The sequence below is a fragment of the Triturus cristatus genome, chromosome 6, assembly GCF_964204655.1.
Source record: "Triturus cristatus chromosome 6, aTriCri1.1, whole genome shotgun sequence".
Taxonomy (NCBI): Eukaryota; Metazoa; Chordata; class Amphibia; order Caudata; family Salamandridae; genus Triturus; species Triturus cristatus.
This window is the reverse complement of record NC_140589.1, coordinates 1,520,439,715-1,520,463,172: the sequence shown is the minus strand read 5'-3', so window position 1 is coordinate 1,520,463,172 and position 23,458 is coordinate 1,520,439,715. Positions and strand designations below refer to the sequence as shown.

At 43.8% G+C, this 23,458-nt stretch overlaps 1 protein-coding gene across 5 annotated transcripts in view; it reads right to left on the bottom strand.

The window, feature by feature from the left end:
* PLCB4 (phospholipase C beta 4) overlaps positions 1-23,458 on the bottom strand; it is a 1,018,018-nt gene that overhangs the window by 535,592 nt on the left and 458,968 nt on the right. For all 5 annotated transcript variants that reach the window (XM_085612653.1, XM_085612654.1, XM_085612650.1 and 2 more), the window contains exons 5-8: positions 23,317-23,415; positions 10,513-10,593; positions 10,188-10,247; positions 5,004-5,147 (exon numbers count right to left, since the gene is read on the bottom strand). In XM_085612653.1, the coding sequence (XP_085468779.1) occupies positions 5,004-5,147; positions 10,188-10,247; positions 10,513-10,593; positions 23,317-23,400 (369 nt within the window). In that variant the 5' untranslated portion in view covers positions 23,401-23,415. The remainder of the gene's footprint in view (positions 1-5,003; positions 5,148-10,187; positions 10,248-10,512; positions 10,594-23,316; positions 23,416-23,458) is intronic.

The following is a 23,458-nucleotide window of genomic DNA, read 5'->3' as shown; positions in this document are numbered from 1 at the left end:
CAATGGCGATAATTATTCCAACGATAGCGGTGTTTTCCATGGAACATCGCTCATGGAAAACGGCGATAACCTTGCTGATACGACCTTGTGGTCATATCATAAGGTTGTATCAGCATAATCCACCCCCAATGTTAAGTATACGAAAGTCAGCATTTTAGCAGATGTTAGTTTTTGGCGAAAACCGCGTTTTTTGCCAAAAATTAACATCTGCTAAAATGCGTGGGCCTCCTTGTAAATATCGCGATCACATCAGCGATAATTTAGGGGAACAACCTTTACAACGCAACTTTTACAACGCACTACACTTACAACGCATTTTTTACAACGCAACATCCACTACAACGCATGCCATTACAACGCAACATCCACTACAACGCATGCCATTACAACGCAGGACACTACAACGCATTTTTAAAAACTACCTTTACAACGCATTCCATTACATCGCATACTAGCTTTACAACACATACCATTACAACGCATAATATTATATTAAAACCCCTACACTATCCAACACTTACCCTACTGTTGCACCCCCTGGAGTTAGAATAGTAATTTTTACCCCTATACTATCCAACACTTACCCTACTGTTGCACCCCCTGGAGTTAGAATAGTAATTTTTACCCCTATACTATCCAACACTTACCCTACTGTTGCACCCCCTGGAGTTAGAATAGTAATTTTTACCCCTATACTATCCAACACTTGCCCTACTGTTGCACCCCCTGGAGTTAGAATAGTAATTTTTACCCCTATACTATCCAACACTTACCCTACTGTTGCACCCCCTGGAGTAAGAATAGTAATTTTTACCCCTATACTATCCAACACTTACCCTACTGTTGCACCCCCTGGAGTAAGAATAGTAATTTTTACCCCTATACTATCCAACACTTACCCTACTGTTGCACCCCCTGGAGAAAGAATAGTAATTTTTACCCCTATACTATCCAACAATTACCCTACTGTTGCACCCCCTGGAGTAAGATTAGTAATTTTTACCCCTATACTATCCAATACTTACCTTAAATGCAATGTAATATTATGCGTTGTAATGGTATGCGTTGTAAAGGTAGTATGCGATGTAATGGAATGCGTTGTAAAGGTAGTTTTTAAAAATGCGTTGTAGTGTCCTGCGTTGTAATGGCATGCGTTGTAGTGGATGTTGCGTTGTAAAAAATGCGTTGTAAGTGCATGCGTTGTAAAAGTGTGCGTTGTAACGACGTACATCCGATAATTTATGTGCAGTACTGCCCAGTGATGCCCACTTTGCATCTCATTAGAGATGCAAAGCGAGGCGTTGGGAAAACAGGTGCTAACATGCGCTAATGCATGTTAGCACTGCCTTGTTAATAGGGCAATAGTTTTATCTCCGCTTTTTTGGCTTTAAAAGCCAAAAAAGCGGAGTTAAGGCCCTTGTTGATATGCCCTAAGAGCCGGCCCTGTGGAAGAGAAAAGCATGAGGTAGAATCAAGACTAAACAGCCTTAGTATTTGACAATCCTAGCATTAGATATCGCCTAAGGCGAGCTCCGAAAAACAATGGGGCATATCAACAACAACCGGCGATAATTATCGCTAAGCGCACTTAGCGCTAGGATAATTATCGCCGGCTAGCGTGGATTTTTATCGCTGAGATAGCTTGCTATTAGCAACGCTTATCTCAAAAGCGATAAAAATCCTAGCGCTAACTGCCTAACGTGAGATTATCGCTGGAAACCCAGCGATAATCTCACAAAATGTGGCGTTAGCTTGTTGATAGGGACTCACAAACTTAGCCATGATATCCTCCTTCCATAGGATATCATGGCTAAGTCAGTCCTGAAGCAGGCGTAAGGAAAGTAGCGATAACAGGGGTTATCGCTACTTTTCCGGCCGCTATGCTTCATACCGTGAGGCTTGATGATAGGAGAAATGTCGCATCTCCTGTCATGTTAGGTCAGGAACGCCCACTTTGCGTCTCATTAGAGATGCAAAACTGGGCGTTAAGATTTCGTACGCTAAAGCAAGGTTTCACGCGTTAGCGTGGCCTTGCTAATTAGGCGATAAAATTATCGCCGCTTTTCGGCCGAAAACAGCCGCAAAAGCGGTGATAATTTTCTATCGCCTCGTTGTTGATATGCCCCAATGTTTGGCCACTGTACTTCTTACTTAATTTAAATTTCTGCAGTGTTTTGCAAACATCACAAAACACACCGCAGTGCTTGTTTTTTAGGTCTCGCCTAGCTATTGCGTTTACGCTATTGCGTTTACGCAATCGCTATGCGAGACTCTAGTAAGAGGGGCATTTCAAAGTGCTCCCAAAAGTGGATTGCATGGCGAGCACGTGCACAATCACGTGCATCGTGCCGCCATGCAATCCATTTGGGGAAGCGCTTCAGCACACTGGCGCCCTCGGCATCATACTTCAAAGGGTCCGCTGCCCCGCCTGGAATGCGCTCCCCCGCCAATGCTCGCGCGCCACGCTCCGCCGCGTCTCGCTGTGACAATTAAGCAAACATTTGGACAGGGAGGAGGTTGCTTCTGGGTCAGTCAGTGGAGGAATGTCACTCTTTACCAAAAGATGAATTATAACCCCCCCCCCACCCTCCTCTTCCCGCCAACCAACAAACCTGCATATTCTCCTGTCGCACCGATGCTATGATGGGAACCGGTGACCAATCAGCAAAATATGCATTCTGACATATGCCTGTAAAAGCGCATATGATTAAACAGCAACACCTGTTATTAATATTTTTTTCCTTCACATATAGCGCACTGTTCTCGTTCCGTAAAAAGAGCGCTAATACCACAGGTGCAGCTATGCTGTAGAAATCTGTTTAAAAAATGTACATATTGGAAGCCAAAGTATTTTGGAAATACACAGTACATCGACAATTGGGGTTTTCAAGAACATTGTCGGATTACATTTGCGCAGTTTTATATAGGGCGAACTTGGCCCGAGGGAACTGAAGCGCTTTACATGAGAACCAGTTCAGATTCATACGGACATGACACAGAAATGACGATGAGCTGTGGTTGGTGTTAATACAGAGGGCGCGACAGTATAATAGCTAGATGAAAGGACAGACTTTTTAAAATATATTTAAAGCGCCTCGTGCAGCAGGGGGCTCAGGCTGCCTCCCAGCGCTAAGGGTGGTTCAGAAGTGCACGTGCAGGAATATATCATGAGTTGGCCGCAGGTCCTTGCCCTTCAGCCATTAAAGTCACTGGTATTCAAAGCAGCAGCCGTTTGGGTAATGGAAATTAATAGTTGACTCTTCAAAGTCAATAGTTTTTGGTGCCCGAAGGGGCGTCAAAATCGTGTTTTCGAACTATTGTTACGGTGCTACTGAGTCGCTTTACTTTTTAAGCCATAAATTAATTCCTTTTTAGGAGAGCAAAATATTGGGGAACCATTTTGAACAACGCAACGGCGGTTTAAATAACAATAAAAGTAACGTTGTTACAGCGCTCCATTCCACTCTTTTCCCGTTTCAGAGCACTTTAAATACCGCATATCACAATGAACCGATTAAATAGTTCTCAGTTTGCCGACCAAGGAAGGATGAAAGGACAAGTTGACCTTGCCCCACGTCAAGCTCCTGGACTTCATATCACCATTGAGAGCTAATTCCACTTAGCCATATTGAGAAATAAATCAGATATAAATGACCTAGAGTTTAAGCACGATACTCTGTGATTGTGCTCTGGGGTTACGCCGGCAGGCTGATAAATATATATCGTACACAATAAATGACAAACAGCCATGTTTTAAAATGACTTAGTGTTAAGATTTTGTGGTTTCTAAGCACTGTAAACTGCCATTTTTACTGTCCCCTCATTTCATTGTATCAACGCGTCTACACCCTTTATCAGTCCGCACGTTTACACGAGAGCTCAAGTGGAACTTTCTCTTTTTAAGACATAACCTTCACCAGTAACAGACAGTTTAACTCGATTTTCAAGTTTTTTAGTGATAGGAGTCAAATCACAAAATAAAGAAACATGAAACAAACACTACCACAGGAACCAAATAGGACAAACAGGCAGGATGAGATCTGAGCGCTCTTGTGAAGATTAACCTAACTCGGAGATATATTCCAGGTGACCAGTTATAAATGGCTTGTAGCAAAGTCTGCATCTGTGAAACTACTACGGCCAAACCTTTAGACCCCAGTGACTTCTTGCAGCACGGTATTCGTCTCTAGAGGTGTATGCTGCTTTCAGTCTCATATTTGCTTCATGACATGATTAAAGTAAGGGGCGTGAAAAACACTGATTTCACCCACCGAGTTTTGCTAAGAGGGAAAACGACAATATTTCAGCAGTTCTGAAATGTTTACAGGTAGGTGACATTTTTTTTTGATTTGTTGCAGTTTTATGTAGGGCAAACTCGGCTCGAAGGTTTTAGAGCTTTTTGCATGAGCACCAGTTACGTTACACAAGGACACACTCACTTTTGGAAGGCATCGGGAGATTAAGTGATTTGCCCAGAATCACAGGATGTTGTGGGGATGCTGAGGCTCCAACCTGGTTCCAAGCTCCAGAGGCAGCTCTGACCCTTAGACCACATCCTCTCCCTATAGGTTGTTTGTTTTCAAAAGTTGATTTTGCTTGTGTGGCTCTTATAGACAGCCTCTGTCGTTTATTTCTGTTTTAAATGGCACTACTTACTAGACATAGCAACGGATGATCAAAAACAAGCATTGGCATAGCCAATAGGTCTCGCCTTTGGGACCTTATAAGTGTTTAGCCATGCAACAGTCGAAGTTGTTGCACCAAGGATATTGTGCTGGATAACTAAACACTTATAAGGTCCCAAAGGCGAGACCTATTGGCTATGCCAATGCTTGTTCTTTCATGTCAGAGAGATCAATGCGGGTATCTGTGGATGTTTTGCAGGCAGCGCGAGCGTTTTACGATCACACCAGAATCCGTCACAGGAACGAGGCACAGAAGAACATTCCAGTCGCATTACAGAAACATGTTTTGAAATGAAGCAGCGTTTCTCCGGGGGATACCTTGGCCACCTCCGCGGACTCTGCTACCATGTAGTTGAAGCTGATGTTCACCAGGTCCGTGCCGCTGCAGACGCACACTATGCGCCCCTCCAGCTCCTGCTCGGCTTTCCCAGCAGCCTCCAGGGCAGCGACGACTTTTGGATCCTGTTCAGAGGGGGGAAATGGTGTGTTAGGTTTTGCAGAGCTCACGATGCACACATTTAAAACGCATGTCGGGTTCAGACCAAGCAGTAGAAAGTTATAATTTTGACACCAAAGTTTGGAAAAAGATGCCAACCTTCACCGTCGCAGAGTTTGCAAACCTCACCTTAACAAAACATTACTTGTAAAATACCATTTGCAGCGAAAATGTTTTTGTGGAAGAATGTTCACCACAAAATGGTTTTACACAAAAACATTCTTCTGACATAAGTTGTTTCAGGCAGCAGTTATGCACCTGCTATTTATTCCTGTTCAAATCTTTGCAACCTTGCAAACTTCATGAGGATTGCGCAGTTTACAGCAAACATCAGGAAGTTTGGAGGAAAAAACCTATGTACCCCTGCATTAATTCTACTGCTAGTTCTTGCACACCAAGCATTCCTCCAAATACATATCTGCCCCCTCCACGTTCCTGTGACATCACAACCACCAGGCCCTCTGAAACAGCAGAGCAGCACATGATTGGTGGGTTATGAAGCAGTGCGTGAACCAGTGGGGGTCATGATCCCATACAGGCCAACAGACCTGATTCAGGCGGGCTGCGGGAGGCCCTAGGACGAATAGGCTTTATTTTAGCTGTCCCATGCTTTGCTTCAGTGTATGTCATTTGGGGACATGAAGTCCCTCGATTTGTTTTCTTCCAAAATCTCTCATTTAGAAAATGGTAAACAACACCCATCTTTAAAGGTAACCAAATCCTCAAATGGAATGTATTTATTTAATTATTTGCAGTTTGTAAAGCGCCTGGTTACTTCAATTCAGAGTGTTGCATGCTGGAAAACTGACTGCGCCAGAAAGAGAGACACTGGACGACTGGGCAGGAACTACTGGGGCATATTATCAAGGACGGCGTTAAAAATTATCGCCAGTATAGCGGCGATAATGGGCTTGATAATATGCCCTTGTGAATTCCAATAGAAGCCCAGGTACTGGTGTGAACATGGGCTTCTATTGGAATTCTCCAGGGCATATTATTAAGCCCATTATCGCCGCTTTAGTGGCAGTTTTCTGCCGCTAAACCGGCGATAATTTTAACGCCGTCCTTGATAATATGCCCCTACTGTTGGTTAAGTTGTTTCTTAAACAGCTAAGTTTTGAGCTGTTTCGGAAGGCCAGTTCAGAAGCCTCTAATCTAAGATATAGAGGGAGAGAATTCCATTGTTTGGCTACCAGGAATCTGAAGGAGGCACCGCCAAAGTGTTTTCTGTTGTATGAGGGTACCTAACCAATCCAATTCCAGCAGATCTCAGGCAGCGCCTAGGGTGAACGGTATAGTGGTTAATCGGCATGAGCCAAATGTAAGGGAAGAGTTAGAGATGCAAAGTTTAGAGAGCCCTCCGCTGTACTACGAAAAGGCATAGATCCTGCTGTCTTGAACGTCAAAGAGGAGGCCGCAGTCCGATGAAAATGTATATATCTACAGAAGGAGGGCTTAGGAAGGGTTTGCAACCCCTTCTTTCCTAATGATCGCCATTCCCTTCATATAACAGGTCGTACTGAGGACAGCCTGCATAGCACCTTCCAAGTTTCACAACATTTAGAAATGTCTCCCCTCTGTAATTCATGACTGTACATCCGAAATAGCAATGCATGGGTAACAGCCCTCCCAATGAGACTCAGACTGCACACTTAGCAGTAAGCACAGGGACACCACATGTTTTACTGGGGTCTGCTACAGCCCTTCCGAGACATGCAATAGACATATAATTGGTGCATGGCAAGGCATGGCCATCACCTGGACATCCTTATGCATACATGTTTGCGGCCTAAAACTAAGCTATCACACACCTTGACATCTCACTCAGCTGTTGGGCTTCCTTATGTGGTATTGTTGCAAAGTCATCCTGTGCCCTGAGCACCCCCCCAAATTTTGCTGACTGGTTCTGGTGGTTACTGACGCGGACTGACCCTGGGCTCTGCCTAACCAGGCCCAGGGCCAGTGCTATGCTGAAAACACTTAGAATGCAGAGAAAACACCTACATACACTAGGGTACACTAAGGGTTGGGGAACCCCTGTGATTGGCATGACCTACCCCATAGGGCCCTAGTACATAATAGGGCATGGGGTTGAAACTACCTCTCCGTCCCTAGTATATAATAGGGCATGGAGGTTTAGAGGCCAGCAGCCCTTTTTAGATCTCGCCTGACCCAGCGCATGCGCTGGTCTGGCGAGACTTATTGAGAGGGCTCCAAAAAGTGCTACCAGGCCTGCCTAGAGCTACAGTGCATGTGCATGGGCACGCGCGCCCGCTTTACCGCGATTACTTTCACTTTCGCGGCCGCACGGCTGCTTTGATGTTTGATCGTGATCGCGATCACTTTCACTTTCGCGGCCGCACGGCTGCTTTGCATAGCCAATAGGTCTCGCTTTTGGGACCTTATAAGTATTTAGTTATGCAACTATTGCATAGCTAAACATGTATAAGGTCCCAAAAGCAAGACCTATTGGCTATGCCAATGCTTGTTTGCACTTGCATGTGTGCACTGCTGAGCCTGAGGTCAGTTTAAAAGTAGCCCTGTGCTGCAGGACTGCTTTTAAAAAGTAAATTGTGCCCAAACTCAACTTTTGTGTTTGGGGAATTTAAAAATGGTGGACCTACAATGTTTGGGCATATTAAGTACCCCCAGGGTCTCCCCTAGGAGTCCCAGGAGTGGGGGGTCAGGTATATATAAGGTGGATCCTTATAAAATGAGTTTTATATACCCTGGGTAAAGTGAAATTGCACATTTCACTCCCCACATTGTGAAAAAGTGCTGCCCAAAATCGACTTTGGTGGTAGGAGCACTGTGGAGGGAGGATCTGCAATATTTCTGCATATTCTGAACCCCTAAAGTCTCCCCTGGGTATACCAGGGGTGGGGATCCTGTCGATATAGGCAGAGTACTTATGAAATATGTATTTATAAGCCCTGGTGCTGGAAAAATGGCCCAAGTCATTTTTTCCCATTGCAAATCCCCTGCCACATAGGTTAACATGGCAGAACGATATTAACTAATAACTCTTGATAAGAGAGGCTAAAAGTACCATTCAAAGACTTCCCAGAATTAATAAATCCAACAATATGGTATTGTTACATTTCTCCTAAAAGGTACATACAAGAAGTTATAAGACTTTCTTGTTTGTAAGGCCAGATTCAGCCTTCCAGTGGTCTGTCCTGATTGGTCAGAGTTAAATGGATTAGCCAGGCTTCTTTGAAGAAGTGATAAAGAGCCCTGGGGTTGACCAGCACTGCTGGGAGGGCAGTGTCCTGTTACACAGGAATGCTAGAGCAGGGGGAGGAGTCGTGAAACATGGACTTCAAGGGAATGGGAGGACCCCAGTGTCATTTACAACTTTACCCTTGTGAATCCCAGCCAGATGATAGGATTAAGGAAGGAATGAGCAGGTGCAAGGGGGAGAGACTATGGAGATTAGCCAATCTAGGGGTGTGTTTAGCCAGCTCTTCTCTCTCTGCTGGAAAATCAGCCATTATGAATCTGGAAGAATTGGTGCACTCTGGGGCAAAATAGTGCCACACTCTGCAGGAAGTGGTCAGAGCTTTGGGTGGTACCCTGCAGCCCATTGGACAGGAGTGACCTCCTGCTTGACCCAGAGAAGTTGGAATAAGTATCTGAGAAGGGCAGAGCCCCTCAGATCTGCTGCTTGAAACCTAAGAAAGCAAGAAGGGCCAATGCTGAGAAGTTTGTGGTGCATTTCCTAAGGCCTGCACACTGAAGATTGCACATCTGCACCATTTGAAATTACAGCCTGTGCATTACATTGCTGTAAAAGGACTAAAGAGTGGGCTCCCTGCAAGCTACAGGTTAACAGAGCTCACCTGGAACATCACCGACAAGGATCCTCAACCTGGAGAACTACCAGTGGATTTATAAGGGTTTTGTGCAAGTGGATTGTGGGAACTGAAGTCCTCAACTTTCAAGGACCATCTTGGAGCTTCCAGACCCTTGTAGTGAGTTTGAGACACTTTGGGACCCTTTGGGGAACTTCAGTAAGAAGTTCCAGAAGTTTGGAGAACTTTGGAAAAAAGCTCCATCAGAAGACCGACTCAACCTGGCCAGCCAAGCCGCCTGCCTTCATCTGCAGGCCGGTCTACCGTCCAGGTTGGTCCTGCTGAAAAGCCCTGTAGGTCCTGCTTCCAGAGTTTAACCGGGAGTAGGCGAAATCCGAGGCCCGGGAACCCCACCGAATCCGGCCTGGTGAAGAGCATCGAGAGACCCCGCGAAAAAAATCTCCAGAAAAGTTTTTAAGTCTGAAGGTAAAAACTGTGACCGGGACCTACCGCGAGTGGTAGCCGAGCAGGGCTCCATCGCGGTCGGCCTGAAACTTTGACCAGATCTAGCGCGACCAGATGTCCCGATAGAGTGCTATAGGTTTCTATGTGCTAGAAATTACTAAATCTTTGAAAATTCATATCTCCGGTTCCCTACATTGGATTTTTGTCGTTTTGGTGTCATTTTACAGATAAAAATATTACCTATATTTATTAATTAGTGTTGGATTTTTATTGTGCATTGTGGCTTAATTATTCACTAAATTGGTGTTTTTAAATGCTTTACATACATGTCTTTGAAGTTAAGCCTTCCTGCTCGCAGCCAAGCTACCAAGGGTTGAGCATAGGAATAATTTTCTAAGACCTATTTTGAGCCCTATACTGTTAGTGGCCTTATTGGCAGTGGTAGATATACATTTACCCCTACTAATAATCCGCTTTACAGCAGGTATCTAGGGCAAGGTAGAAACCCCCAGGTGCACTTTGCTTTTTCATTGCACACCTTTTTTAGACTAGAACAACATGTAATACGTAATGTTTAATCGCCATACCAAAACATTAACTCCAAACCTTCCACAGTTGTGCTAACAAGAAGTTTCGCACAGCTGTACAAGTCTGTACATGGTGTTCTTCCAAGGAGCTCCTGTCTAGATATTATCCTGAGTTCCTGCTTACCCGCCAAACGACGCCAAATGGGCACACGCCGCTTACCTTTGGTAAAGCTGGAAAACGGATGCTGTTGATCAGGGAACATTCTAAGACCTGCCCTTCCTGGAAAGAAAAAAGAACAGAATGGAGGACATGGCCCAAAGTGGATGTGACTGTAAAATAAAATAAAAATAGAAATTGCACAATGTATTTATGACTTCATGAACGTACTTGTGCACCATTTTGTTTTGACCCCTATGCACAGATATGATAGTATCCTGCTTCTCTAATGTACTGTAAAGACAGGATTGTTGACCTTCCCATAATTGGTAGCAGTAAATAAATAAAAGCACAAAGTAAGGCACATCTGGGTTATATGATGTCATACCTTCCCTTCACTTTTCCACGTCAGGAAGAAGCCAAACTCGTCCACCCTAAAAAGGCAGTTAGGTTCCATGGCAGAGGACTCCTGATAAAAGAAAGAAATTATCAAATATAAGCGATCTGTGGGCAAATATTGCCTCGCAATACTCTCTAGCATGTTTTTTCTGCCTAAAAGAAATATAGATAGCACTTAAAATATTAACATAGAAGAAAAGAAAAACAGCTTTGATTTGATGTCAAAGAAACATTTCTAAACTTTTAGCACGAAAGGCACATGTGACTCCATGCACAAACAAATGAGCAAATCTATGAAATGAAAACTTATTTTTATAATAGTTTTAGTTAATCCATTTTTGAAATTCATAAAAATAATAAAGTGTGTGCCATGAAAAAATCTACAAGAAATGTGTTTTTTGCAGCTGCACTCCCTAACCTTATGCTTGCAGGTTGTCCACATGTACAAAGACCTGTCAACCTTGAAAATATTTTTACAGTGTGAGAGCAGCAAGAGGAGCCTTGGAAGTGCAGGCCAGAGAGAGGGGGGTGAGGCTTTGAGCACATCACTAACCTTCCAACACTGTTTAGGACCTTGGAGGGGTGAGAACAAGGAGAGGCAGGACTTACAGCCTAGAATAGCTTGACAAAAAAGTCGTAGCCTCCTGCAAAACTTTTGACACTTCCGCCCTAGTAAAAAGGAGATTGCAAAGCCCCTGATGAACATTCGCAAAGCAAAGAGTCCACGCATATACTGGAACCTCAGTCTGTGCAAGGATTTCCAACTCACCTTGGCTCACCATGTGACATCAGCTCTTCACCGGAATGGGAGACTAAGAGAATAGAGTCGATATTGTGTAACACATGCTGAAACTTTGTGAGTAGGCAGGCCTAAAACAAGTTGCTGGTTTAGAGTAGGGGAAATGTAAGTGGTCTCAAGTCGAGTTTTTTGTTTGATGCAAGGATATCGTTTTTGCTATGTGGTGAAATCCCTTTGCCTGCATCAGGACACTTTACAAAGTAGTTGCAAAATAACTTTGACATTTTTTACACTTACATTTAAGTCGTCAAAGAGACTAGAAAATACAATTTTCAATGTTTGTGAGTATCCACTGAATTATGACTTTGTAGCAGTGCCTATCATTCTTACAATCGACGTTTCACTCTGCTATGGGAAATCTAGCTTCCATAACCCTTTCTAATTTTACAACTGCAGAAAATCTGGCCACCTGGTTTTGGAAATGGCCCTTTTTACAGGGTTATCCCTAAACTTTTTGCTTTTTCCTCCTATTTCTTCCTGACCCGTTTGTGTTGGTTTTAGGACTCTGGGCACTTTACCACTGCTAATCAGTGCTAAAGTGCATATGCTCTCTGTGTAAACTGTGTTATGGATTAGTGTTTCCATGATTGGCCTATTTGATTTATGTGTCAGTCCCTAGTAAAGTGCACTGCGCGTGCCAGGGCCCATAAATCAAATGCTGTTGGTGGGCTGCAGCACTGGATTGTGCCACCCACGCAAACAGCCCATAAAGTGTAACTCCGGCCTGCCATTGCAGAGCCTGTGTGCTGCCTTGGCCTGCCATGTACACTTGCCAGTCCCTAAACCTTCCCTTTTCTACATGTTAGTCACCCCTAAGGTAGGCCCAAGGTACCCGTTTGGGCAGGGTGCATTGTATGTGAAAGGTAGGACATGCAAGTCTACCTGTTCCCCATAGGCCAGAATGGGCAGTTTGATTATAACATCCTATAATCCTAACGGACCCAGGGAACATGGTAGAAATTCGAGTTTAGTATGCCTGAACTCAGAATGATAAAATACTTCTTTTAGTGAATATTGGTTTCAACATTCTGTGTTTTAGAAAGTAGGTATTTTCTTACCTAACCATCCAGCCTGCCTCTGCTAGCTTGTGTATTGTCTGTCTGGTTTGTGAGTGACAGGGGCTGGGGGAGACTCCAGGAGACAGGGTGAGTCACCACAGGGCTGAATAGACCTATCTGCATATAGATGGGTGGGAGGAGTCGCACCTGGGTCTGAGTAGGGCTGTGCCTGCCTTCCACAATGCTGGCTCCACCTCCTGTGGTGCGTCTGATGACCCTGGCCTACACTGACAAAGGAAGAAGATGCACACTGGCATAATGCAGCCAGAAAGGGTTTGAACTAGGTACAGGACCCTCTGCCTTCAGAGGACAAAGGATTAGGTGGTATAAATATTGGGGCCCAGACCCCAGAACTTTAGATTACTTCTGAACTAAGGAACCTGCCAGGAAGAAGGACCGGGAAAGCTGGAGGAGGAGTACTGCCCCTATGCTGCGTGTTGTGGGGTTGGCCTGCAGTGGTTGCTTCTGTCTTGGGTAGGGAGAGGACTGGACTGTGCTTTCATCATCTTGCTGTTAGAGTTTTCTCCAAGGATTTAAAGGAGAGCTTGCCTCCTGTTGGAAGTCTCAGGGATAGAAAAGATTTCAAAGAACTCTTTTGGACCAAGAAGATTGCCAAGAAGAAGAGCTGGAGAAGCTGTGAGGAGGAACTACCACTTTGCTGTGTGCTTTGCTGTGTTGGCCTGCAGTGGCTGCTTCTGTCTTGGGCAGTGAAAGGACTGGACTGAACTTTCTGCAATCTACTTTTGTGAGTTTCTCCAAGGGCTTGAGGTAGAGCTTGCCCCCTGTTCAAGAAGTCTCAGGAACAGCAAAGACTTCAAGCCCGACGCCGTCTACGACGCCGCTGCCAACTCCATGTCTTGAAGGCACCGTAGAGGGCACCGCCGCAACGCAACCTTGGTCTTACCGAAGACGCCTGTCGCCGGGGCCACCGAGCCACTGCTTACACTGCGACCTGTGGGCACCCCACTGCCTCGCTTCACGCCGAAGCTTTGGCACCACAGAGAGCACCACCGCAACGCGACCCTGGTCTCACCGCACGACGCATGCTGATGCCGTCACCGAGCCGCTGTTCGCACCGCGACCTGTGGGCACCCCACTACGCACCGTCTCTCTTCACGAAGACACCTTGGTATCCTCGACGCCGCCGCTCCATGCTGGAATCGATGCCGCTGCTTGCACCGTGGTTCGAGGGCACCGCTTGTAAAGTTACATGATGCACCACCCTCATCCCGCACCGCAGCCATGGCCTACCGACGCCAGCGTCATCGACTCCAATTCGTCAGCCGACGACATCGCTTCGGCAACGTCGACGCCGCTGCTGCACTGTGACCTGCCAGCACCGTGACGAGCACCGCCTTCATCTCACACGCGACCCTGGTCTCACCGACGATGCCATCTGACGCCGCCACCGAGCCGCTGCTCGCACCACGACCTGAGGGCACCACACGTCGCACCGCTGCACTTCGCACCGCAGCACCCGACGCCTGCCCACGCCAGCGCTCCTGATTCCATCAACGCGAGGGACGACGAGAGGTCATCGACGACCTGCATTTTTGAAAGGTACTGTTTGCGGGTCTTCCCGACACCGTAGCTGACCCATGACGCCTCGGTCAGCCAGAACTGTTTGGATTTGGTTGTTCACGACGCCGTGATAGCCCCGGACGGAGCTATAGACATCAAGGAACTGTTTTTCAAGGATACTGTGATAACTGAAGATTTTTAAAGTACTGTACTGTGGATTTTTATCGTTTTGGTCTTGTCTTAAGTATATAAAAATATTGGCTATTTTTCTAAACTGGTGTGGTGTCCTTTTGTAGTGCTTACACTGTATTACTGTTGGTTATGTGCAAATGCTTTCCACACAGCCTCTAAAATAAGCCAGACTGCTCGTGCCAAGCTACCAAGGGAGTGCGCAGGGATTATTTTAGGAGTGTAACTCCCTTACCCTGACTAGGAAGAAGGGTCCCTATTTGGACAAAGGTGCAAGCCCTTGCCAACTAGAGACCCCCATTTCTAACACCTGGTGTGTTTTTTGCAGTCTGAAGGGCAATTTGTGTTCACAAATATCTGCAGCTCCTGTTGCTGAGAACTGGGATTATCCAAGCTTATGTTATGCCTACAAAATGTTTGCGCCTTGAAAGTTTGATCTATTTGACATTTACGTCACTATACATGATAAATTACTCCCTGCCATACATTATACAGATATTGCAAGTAACTGGGGCGTTCCATGACCATATACAGGAACAAGGCTTAAGGCTGAGTTCCTTTATAAGGTTATGGAATTTCAAGGTGCCTTGCAATATCCTTATTATGCACAGCTGGGGGTACTTTATTCCTTTAAATACAAGGGCATACTACCACCTTTCGCACAAACTACTTAATCCCTTAGTTTCTAGCTCTTTTTATATGAAAGAGAGGATATGTTTGCAAGCATGAAGAATAAAAATAGAATATCTATTGCAAAAGTAAACAAGTCAAAAGAAGCTGTTAGAAAATTGCTGCAAAATGTTGTTAGAATTGGTCAGTTTATTTTAAAAGAGGAGTAGTAGCTCGGAATGTGTAGGAACATACATAAAGTTTCTAACTTATCTATAAGCACCTAAGGCATGCACAAATAAACATGTTGCCATAAATATCTCCTTCTGCTTGCCACTGTACAGTTACAAAAACAGAACCAAGGAAAGAAAATCAATATTTCGAAACAGCTGCTTTAACTATGCTGGGTGACCTCACCTTTCTTTCACCTTTGGCTGCTGGTTCTGGCACAAGGCATTGTGATGTCAGAACTCAACTGTAATAAGTTATTACACTTGAGTCCTGTTGTCATTTCTTTATAATCTGTAACAGTGGGTGTTACAAATTGCTAATTACATGTAGAATTATAGATGGGTAACAGTGAATTACGGAGGTATTTTTCACCTAGGAGTTCTGAGTGGCATGACATAGACAACGAGAGTGAAGCTTGAGTTGTCTATGATGTGACACAGAACTCTGAGGTGAAAAATGTCTCAGTAATTCGCTTTTCACCCATCTATAATTTTATATTATGCATTGCCCCACAAATCATATGCCCCTGCTTTCAACTGCTACACAGGGGTAGAGGACTAATGAGATAGCCAAACACAATACTACCTCTCCTTCCAAACCCAAATTAAAAACAATACCTGAACTCCTGCCACCCACCCCACCTCTCTCTGTGCCTTCCCTTCCCTCACATTCAGAAGCTGTTCTCCCTACATTCCAGGGCGGCTCTCACAGGCTCTCTCAGAGCCCAGCCGGAGCAGCGTGGAATGTTTTTATGAGGTAGCAACAGTGAGTTATGAGATCTGTAACCCAGTGTTGCATCACATCAGTGAATTATCAGATTTAGAATCTGACATTCACACTAATGGCTCTCAGTGAGAGCCACACATAACAAAGAAATTAGAGACAGTTTTTACTGCAGGGTTTGCAGAGTCCCTTGTAATACTTAAAGTTCTGCATGATTCTTTCAGGCGCGTGCCTGCTGCTTAGTAGTGGTGGCCTTTATCTCTCATGTTTGAAGCACAGACAAGCAGCAAAACCTAGTGATAAACAGAAATGACTGCAGCATTATGTGTCTAAATTACAGGGCTTGCCTAACCACATCCCCAGAACATAGGTATGGAAGGCACTTGACTGAAATAGATCTGACATTAGAAATAGTATTTTGAACAAATGGCTTCGCCAACACCATTTCAAATACTAGAGCTGTTTGAAGCTAGCAATTTAAAATGCTCTACAAAGCAAAGTACTCGAAATACCCTTAGGTTGAGAGACGCTCAAAGTCCATTCCACGCAACATATGTGGCGTTCGTGCTCCCAGGGCATAATAATAATAGACTGTTGCACAACCACAGCATTTGATCACCGGGTCTCTGGCGCTATCCCTGGCAAAGACCTAAAAGCCCTGATTACAAGTTTGGCGGTTAATTCCGACCCGTGCGCAAGCTGGAGGAATTATGAGTTTGGTTTTATTGAACTCATCTGATACTTATCGGATGTGTTAAATAACCTAAAATTCGTTTCATTTTGACAAGTCAAGCCTGCCGAAATTTAACATGGGAAATGTGTAAGGTATTTACCGTACCATGCGGATTTTGGTGCAATAAACACCAACATCCGCATGTTATTCCCCAATAACTTGTAATAAGTGCTATTTATTGCACCCGATAAATAACAAAGCCCAGGGGTGTTATTTACCAGGTTATGTTATGTTATTTAAGTTTATAAGGCGCTCAGCTACCCCAACGGGTTTCCCGGAGCCAGCTTGAGCAAAAGAGAGGAGGGGAGAGAAATTTCAAGTTGAACAACCAAGTTTTCAAGCCTCTCCGAAAATTCCCATAAACTGTTTCATTACGAAGTGAAATAGGAAGAGAGTTCCACAGAGAAGGTCCTAGATAAGCAAAAGATCGTCCGCGCATGCGCATCAGTCTGAATCTAGGAACAGTATATTAAAGCTGAGTAGTGGAGCGAAGAGTTCGTGAAGGTAAGTAGGGTTGAACTAAAGATTGCAGGTATTGTGGGGCACCTTTACTTGCAATCAGAGCCTACTTCTGGCGTATGTCTTTGCCTGCCCTTCTGGTTGCATCTGGTAGAGAGCAGATGCAATCGTGTGGTGTTGATGGTGTTAAAAACTCTGGGGCATATTAACAAGCCAGGCGATAATATTATCGCCGCTTTAGCGGCAGAAAACTGCCGCTAAAACGGCGATAATGGGCTTGATAATATGCTCTATGGAATTCCAATTGAAGCCCATGTTAGATGTCCTTCACATTTAACATGGGCATCAATTGGAATTCCATAGAGCATATTATCAAGCCCATTATCGCCGTTTTAGCGGCAGTTTTCTGCCGCTAAAGCGGCGATAATTTTATCGCCTGGCTTGTTAATATGCCCCTCTATTACCATTACTGCTCGACCTATTACTAGTCGACCTTACTGGCTCAGAACATGACTGGCACCCAGGCATAATTGTAAAGCTTTGGAGAAATAGAGCAAGAAGAACATAAAATAAAACATTGAAAGTTCAGAATTTTGGCACGGGCGTAAAACACGCCAGGCGCACCTAACTAAGCCACTCGTCCTTGGGAGTCAACTGATCAAGAAAACAAAAAAAGTTCATATATCTTGGGGTAAACTTCTCAGACACTCTAAGCTGTACATCCCACCCGGAAGAGGGATCTACTAAAGCAGATGACATTGCCGTAGGAGTTCTGCATATTGCTACTCAGTTGTGGAAACCTGTTCACATCAGCCTAAACCATATTCACCGGGAATAAGCAGGAAAGTAGCTTATGTTATTGAGTTGACATTTGGTGCCAATCCATCAAAAATATCAAAATAGTGAGACTTCGAAGCCATTTAAGGCACTTATTTGAAGCAACAAAAAAAACATGGGCATTTCCCAGTCTACCAATTCTGGCACATTAGTAGCTCATCAGTCTGCTCATCAATCTAGGAAAAAGACTCCAATGCCCCTCTTTTCTGTGCAGTTAAGAGAACATTCAGCAAGACCAGTCAGCTGTATAAAGCATCATGGTCAGATGAACCACGCGATGGCATTCAGTAGCAGGGCAAGATTGGCCGTAGCAGGCACCGGGCGTGGTCCCGGTGGTCCGTAAGGGTAGGTGATGATTTTGGAGCCGTGGGGGCCGTTTTTGTTACTGGGGGCCGATTTTGCAGCCCGGGCCGGTCCGACATAATTGCCAGTGCTGGTTTGCATGCTCAGTCCGGCCGTAATCAGTAGTAGGAGGGGAAACAGCCTTTACCACGAAGCATTTTCTACGCGTTACGTTTACAACGGTACACTTACCTCGTAAACGTCTTCACAACGAGTATTGCTTCAACGACGTCTTTAGCACGCAAGCAACGTCATCACGGAAAAATATCTTCCTGGTCGGAAAAAAAGCATCAATCCTTCGTTAGTGTCGGCGAAGACCTAGGAAAAAGGAAAAAAAAAAGAAGAAAGGGGGCTTGGGGGGGTCTCCCCCCCCAAAAACGAAAAAGCGGGGTAAAGGCAAGATCGAGGTAAGGGCAATGCGAAGAGAAAACATTTAGTTGTAACGCATGCGTGGTAAAGGCATGCGTTGCAACGGAATGCGTAGTAACGACATATATTTTAGTAGGAGGTGTCAGCGTTGTGGATCGATAAAAAAGATGAATGTCGAACTATTTTTTGACGGCCGAGTGTATCTTGTTGCAGATGTTCATAAAAAAGTACATTCCGTAGCAGATGAACTAGGAACGTAAAACTTCTATTTTCATTAGAGCACGTCTGTAGGAAGTGCTGGAGGTTTTATTGAATGAGTGCAGGGAGCATTCATGGATGAGAGATTGCAGTTCATTGTTGAGGCACAAATAATTCTTGCCATGAATAGGTTTATAGTTGAGGCAATGGGTGTTACATTTGATTTGACAGCGGCATGATTCAGTGCAGTGATTTCATGTTGTATGACATTTCCAGACGTTTCCTGTCCATTTCCACAATACTTTACATGATGCTCCAAGCGAGAAAGTGCATCAGCAGAAATGGTATGAGAGGGGCTGCCCTAAACCCAGCCGTTTCCTCAGACACCAATTCCACCGGTGTCAAGTCCATTTAAAGGATGTCTCTGATGGCACCGCTGATGACTCCCCAAAATTGGAAATGCCACCTCTTCCCACATCCTAAATGAGGCTGGGAAATAAAGCAGAGTGCAGAGAGGACCTATGCCTTTTGCTAGCAGAGGTCCCTTTATCACCTTCCTTTAAGTGAACCTTCAAGTGTGTGCACCTTGATTTTTAGAGCAGCAATTCTGTTTCAATCTACCTGCAAACTACAGAACATCAGTCAAGCAGCTTTACACATTATGTCTGCCCCGCGACTGACTGAACAAAAGTTCCAGAGTCACAGGCAGCACCGTGGGGTTCAGGAACAACAAAGGCCTGTCCTGGAAGGCTGCACATCAAGAGACGCGTGGACCTGCCCCATGCAGACTCTGCCGTCCTGGAGGTTCATGCTTAGTTGATTTGCTCCATTTCTACATCTTACTCTGAAGGTAGCATTCCCTACCCGGCTAAACATTTTTGTCAAACTGACCAGTCACCTGTAGGGCCTGCCCAACACTTAAACGGTGTCCTGCTATTGGCTCATAGACATTTTTCTGAACATTTTGCTACATATATTTACTTCCCATTGCCATTTAAGAATTTACTGCTGCCCTGATCCTTAATCCCTATTCAATTCCTGCTCTACATTTTTATCCAGGTCGAATATTATTGTTTATTTTATCAATAGTATTTGCATATTTTGCATTTCTATTACGTTCATTATTCCGTTTGCATAGGCATTATGTTATATCTTCCAAGCTGCCAGGGGACGACTCAATTGTACCTTGGAGAGGTACTCGCTCACCTCCGTGAGTAAATAGCTCATGTTGAAGACTCTGAAACTCTGCCATATTGCATTAAATCCTTCACATTCTCTTCCGCCTCTACCAGGGCAGTACCCTACTGAAACTAGTGGATTAATGCTGGGATTTGCAGAAGACTACATTCACCGAGCTATTTTGTACAGCTTTAGCCATTGGTTGTTGGGACATGTGCAAATAGACATCTGAACAATAGAAACTCCTGGATAACATAATTGTTTGGATCCATATGATGTGATGGATGGACCCTTACAAGAAACACATTTTAGATAGGATATAAAGATGAGAGTGAACAACCTTCATTTCCTCTATTGCATGTGATTCAAATTAAAGTTCAAAGCCATATAAGACACCCAAGGTTCCTTTTATTTTGCAGGTGGTTACGTCCAAAAAAGGTTAGTGACCAAATTGAGGAGCACTAATTGTCAAAATCTCAGTATTGCAGTATTTAGGCACTGTTACTGGATATTCAGGATTTTATGGTACTAAGCAAGGTGAAATATTTCTAGTTTCAGCACAATCCTTGTGGTTTTCCAGAACTATCTGGGTGTCATCGGCATACATTTTGTACAGCAGGCCATGGGTCACAACTATCCATGTTAAAGGAAATATCTCATTATGAAATAGGAGCGAATACAGGACAAACCTCTGACAAACTCCAAACCTGAGAGACCTATCCATAGACGTAAACTGATCCAGAAAGACCTTCTGCTATCAATTAATAAAGAATGACATGCCCCATTCAAGAGCCCACCACACAGTCCTTAAACTACTGTATCAAAAGCTGCAGACTGATCCACACCAAACACTGTTGTTTTGGTGCTCTTTGGTTTGGGCATGAAACCTGACTGAAATCAGAAAGCAATAAATTACTTTATAAATAGAGTTGCGACAAGACTATAGAACCTATTTTGATTTTTTTTTAAATACCAAACTAGAAATGGGCATATTATTTCTTGGAGTGCATGTTTCCAGGCCCAGTTTGTTCATCAAGAGCGTTGCAATGACTCATTCCAAAGACACTGGGCATATTTCTCTGTGTAAGAAATAATAAATTACCATAGGGCTATCCTCAGCAAATACTACAATATGTTGCTTGTCCAGAAAGCACTTCAAATGTGGATGCTTTTCACCATCTACATTCCACATTCCACACTCCATATTACCATCCACATTGCACACACCAGAGAAACTTTAGCATGCACAGCACATATTACAATTACCTAAAAACATGATGCTTAGCGCTGACCTCAAATCTAACTTCCCAATAGCATGCTGCATCCTCCTCTGCGACATACACAAACAGAGGTCTTTCCAGCTGCATCACATTGAACAACTTCACTAGCATTATTTAATATCTCAAACCTAGTACCAATTGGGATGCATGATTTCCCCTTTACCATGATCAACTGCTGCTACCCAGCAGCTCTCAACCCATGTCTTGGCATTGGCAGTAAGCCAAAATATTACTCAAAAATTAAAACTGGTCACACCTCCCATTCAAGGAAAAATATTATCACAAAATGTATCTATTTCTCGCTAGGCGTGAATACACCAAAATAACCAAGTATATCAAGCAGGCTTACTACCGTACTCCAGCACCAACAAAACCAGCCTCCTAATACTCCTCTCTACCATACGTGGCACAGTTAAGCACCAGCATCTTAAGTCTGTGTAATCGCTTTGCATGAAAAAGAAGGACAAATGCTATAGTGCTTCTTCTTTCCCTCTCTAAATGACACTAATATATCTAAATGTAATACTCAGGATCCCAACTCCCATAAACTAGAGGACATACCAAGGTTCAGGCCTATGTACTGTGACTTTCAGCATGGAGTGCCCAGGGGCCCTATTTGAGAGCAGTGAATATCAATGTATCACCATTGTGACAGCAACTATATCGACCTCAAAGAGTCATCAATGCAGGACATCCAACTGCAAAATCCTACTATTGCTTTATTGAGATATGGATTTCAGGATTCCACTTAAAACTCAAACCCACCAAAGGAGAATTCTCTTCTTTTCCAACAACAAATGCTACTACAACATTCAACTACATGATACTAGAAGGATTAATTACATATCAAGTCTCAGTATGGAGCCATTAGTCTTGCATGTGAACATCCAACTATCTTCCTAGAAACACACAGCTTTGAATCAGCAGCACAAGTACTTGCCTTCTCGCTTCAGAAGAGGCAACATGCTACTTTTTAGCTGTACGATTTTCCCTCATGCTGTAAAATTGTCCTCCACACTGCAGCATGCCTAGTAGATGTCAACAGAAAGTTTGGTTTCCCTCCTCTTGCTTCAAACTCAAGCTTGTATCTCCTTCATGTTACCATGCATTATCCAGAAAGACCAAAACCTAAAACACCAGAATAAACTGTCAAGGTCTTACCAGTCAATTTCCAACCCAGACAATCCTTCTCTACCTACCCCTGGCCCAACATTCTGAAGTACACAACACATCATCCTTTGCCTCAAACCTACCAGCCCATCAGGAATTCAGAAGCAAACTAAAAACTCTTCTTTTCTATTTTATTAGTTCACACCAAATCCACATATAAGAACCCCCCTCCTTCACTAAACTCCTGTTGTCCTCTACCATAAAGTATGTTTTCCAAAGTACACCATGTAATGCTTATATAACGACTAAAGCATGTCAACATAACCTCATGACAAAAAATAAATGTCATCATCAGTCAGTTGGTACCCCTAGGAGCAACAGAATTAGACGAGATCAAGCCAATCCTGTAACCCTTGAGACACAATGATCTACAATCCCGCATCAGTGCCCGTGCCACATCCCTACCAAGATTCTCTGATATCAAGTGCTAGGTCATGATGTTAAATACAGGTTCTCTGTCCTTCAGCTCAGCTGTGGGTTACATTATGTACATAGAGCACATTGGGGCTGTTAATAAGAATACAGCAACTACAGCAAACAGCTACCCCTTTAGACATAGAACCAGACAAAGGGGTCTATTATAAATCAATGTATTAATTAATCAGTTAAAATGTTTAATAAATCACCTTCTTGTAGACATGTATGGTATGTAGGGAGTGCACAAAGGCATATATTTCAGATTAGTGCTTGGCAGCGCCAGCTGTGAGTACTCCTTTTGCAAGAATCTCTGCATGTCGTTTCTGCACTTTCGAGCTGTTTTGGGGAAACTATTTTTCCACTTGAGTAAAGGGAGATCCATCAATGCACGCTATAAATAATCAATTGTATATTAGTTTGATTTCTATTTACATTAAAAATCTTTCTATAGGAAATCAGAATTAACCTTATATATCATGCGCAAGACTTGCTAAAATCATATGATACTTAAATGTTGTTTAAGAACCTGGAAAATATTTTGCAGATCAAGAATTACTTTATCATAAAATGGATTTCTGTTCTGTGACATTGCGATCAGGCTCTAGCCCTTAAAATGTCAGCCATGATTAGTCCTTTGTAATATGGTTTGGGTTAAGAAACATCTTGCTGTGCATCTTACCTCTTCATATCTATCAAATACAGCTCCATCTTGCATAAAGGATGGAACAACCTTCTGCCAATTGAATTCATATGGTTTTGCCATAGTCAGATCATACACCTGAAAAAAAGAATATATATGGACATTAAGAAGGCAAAATATT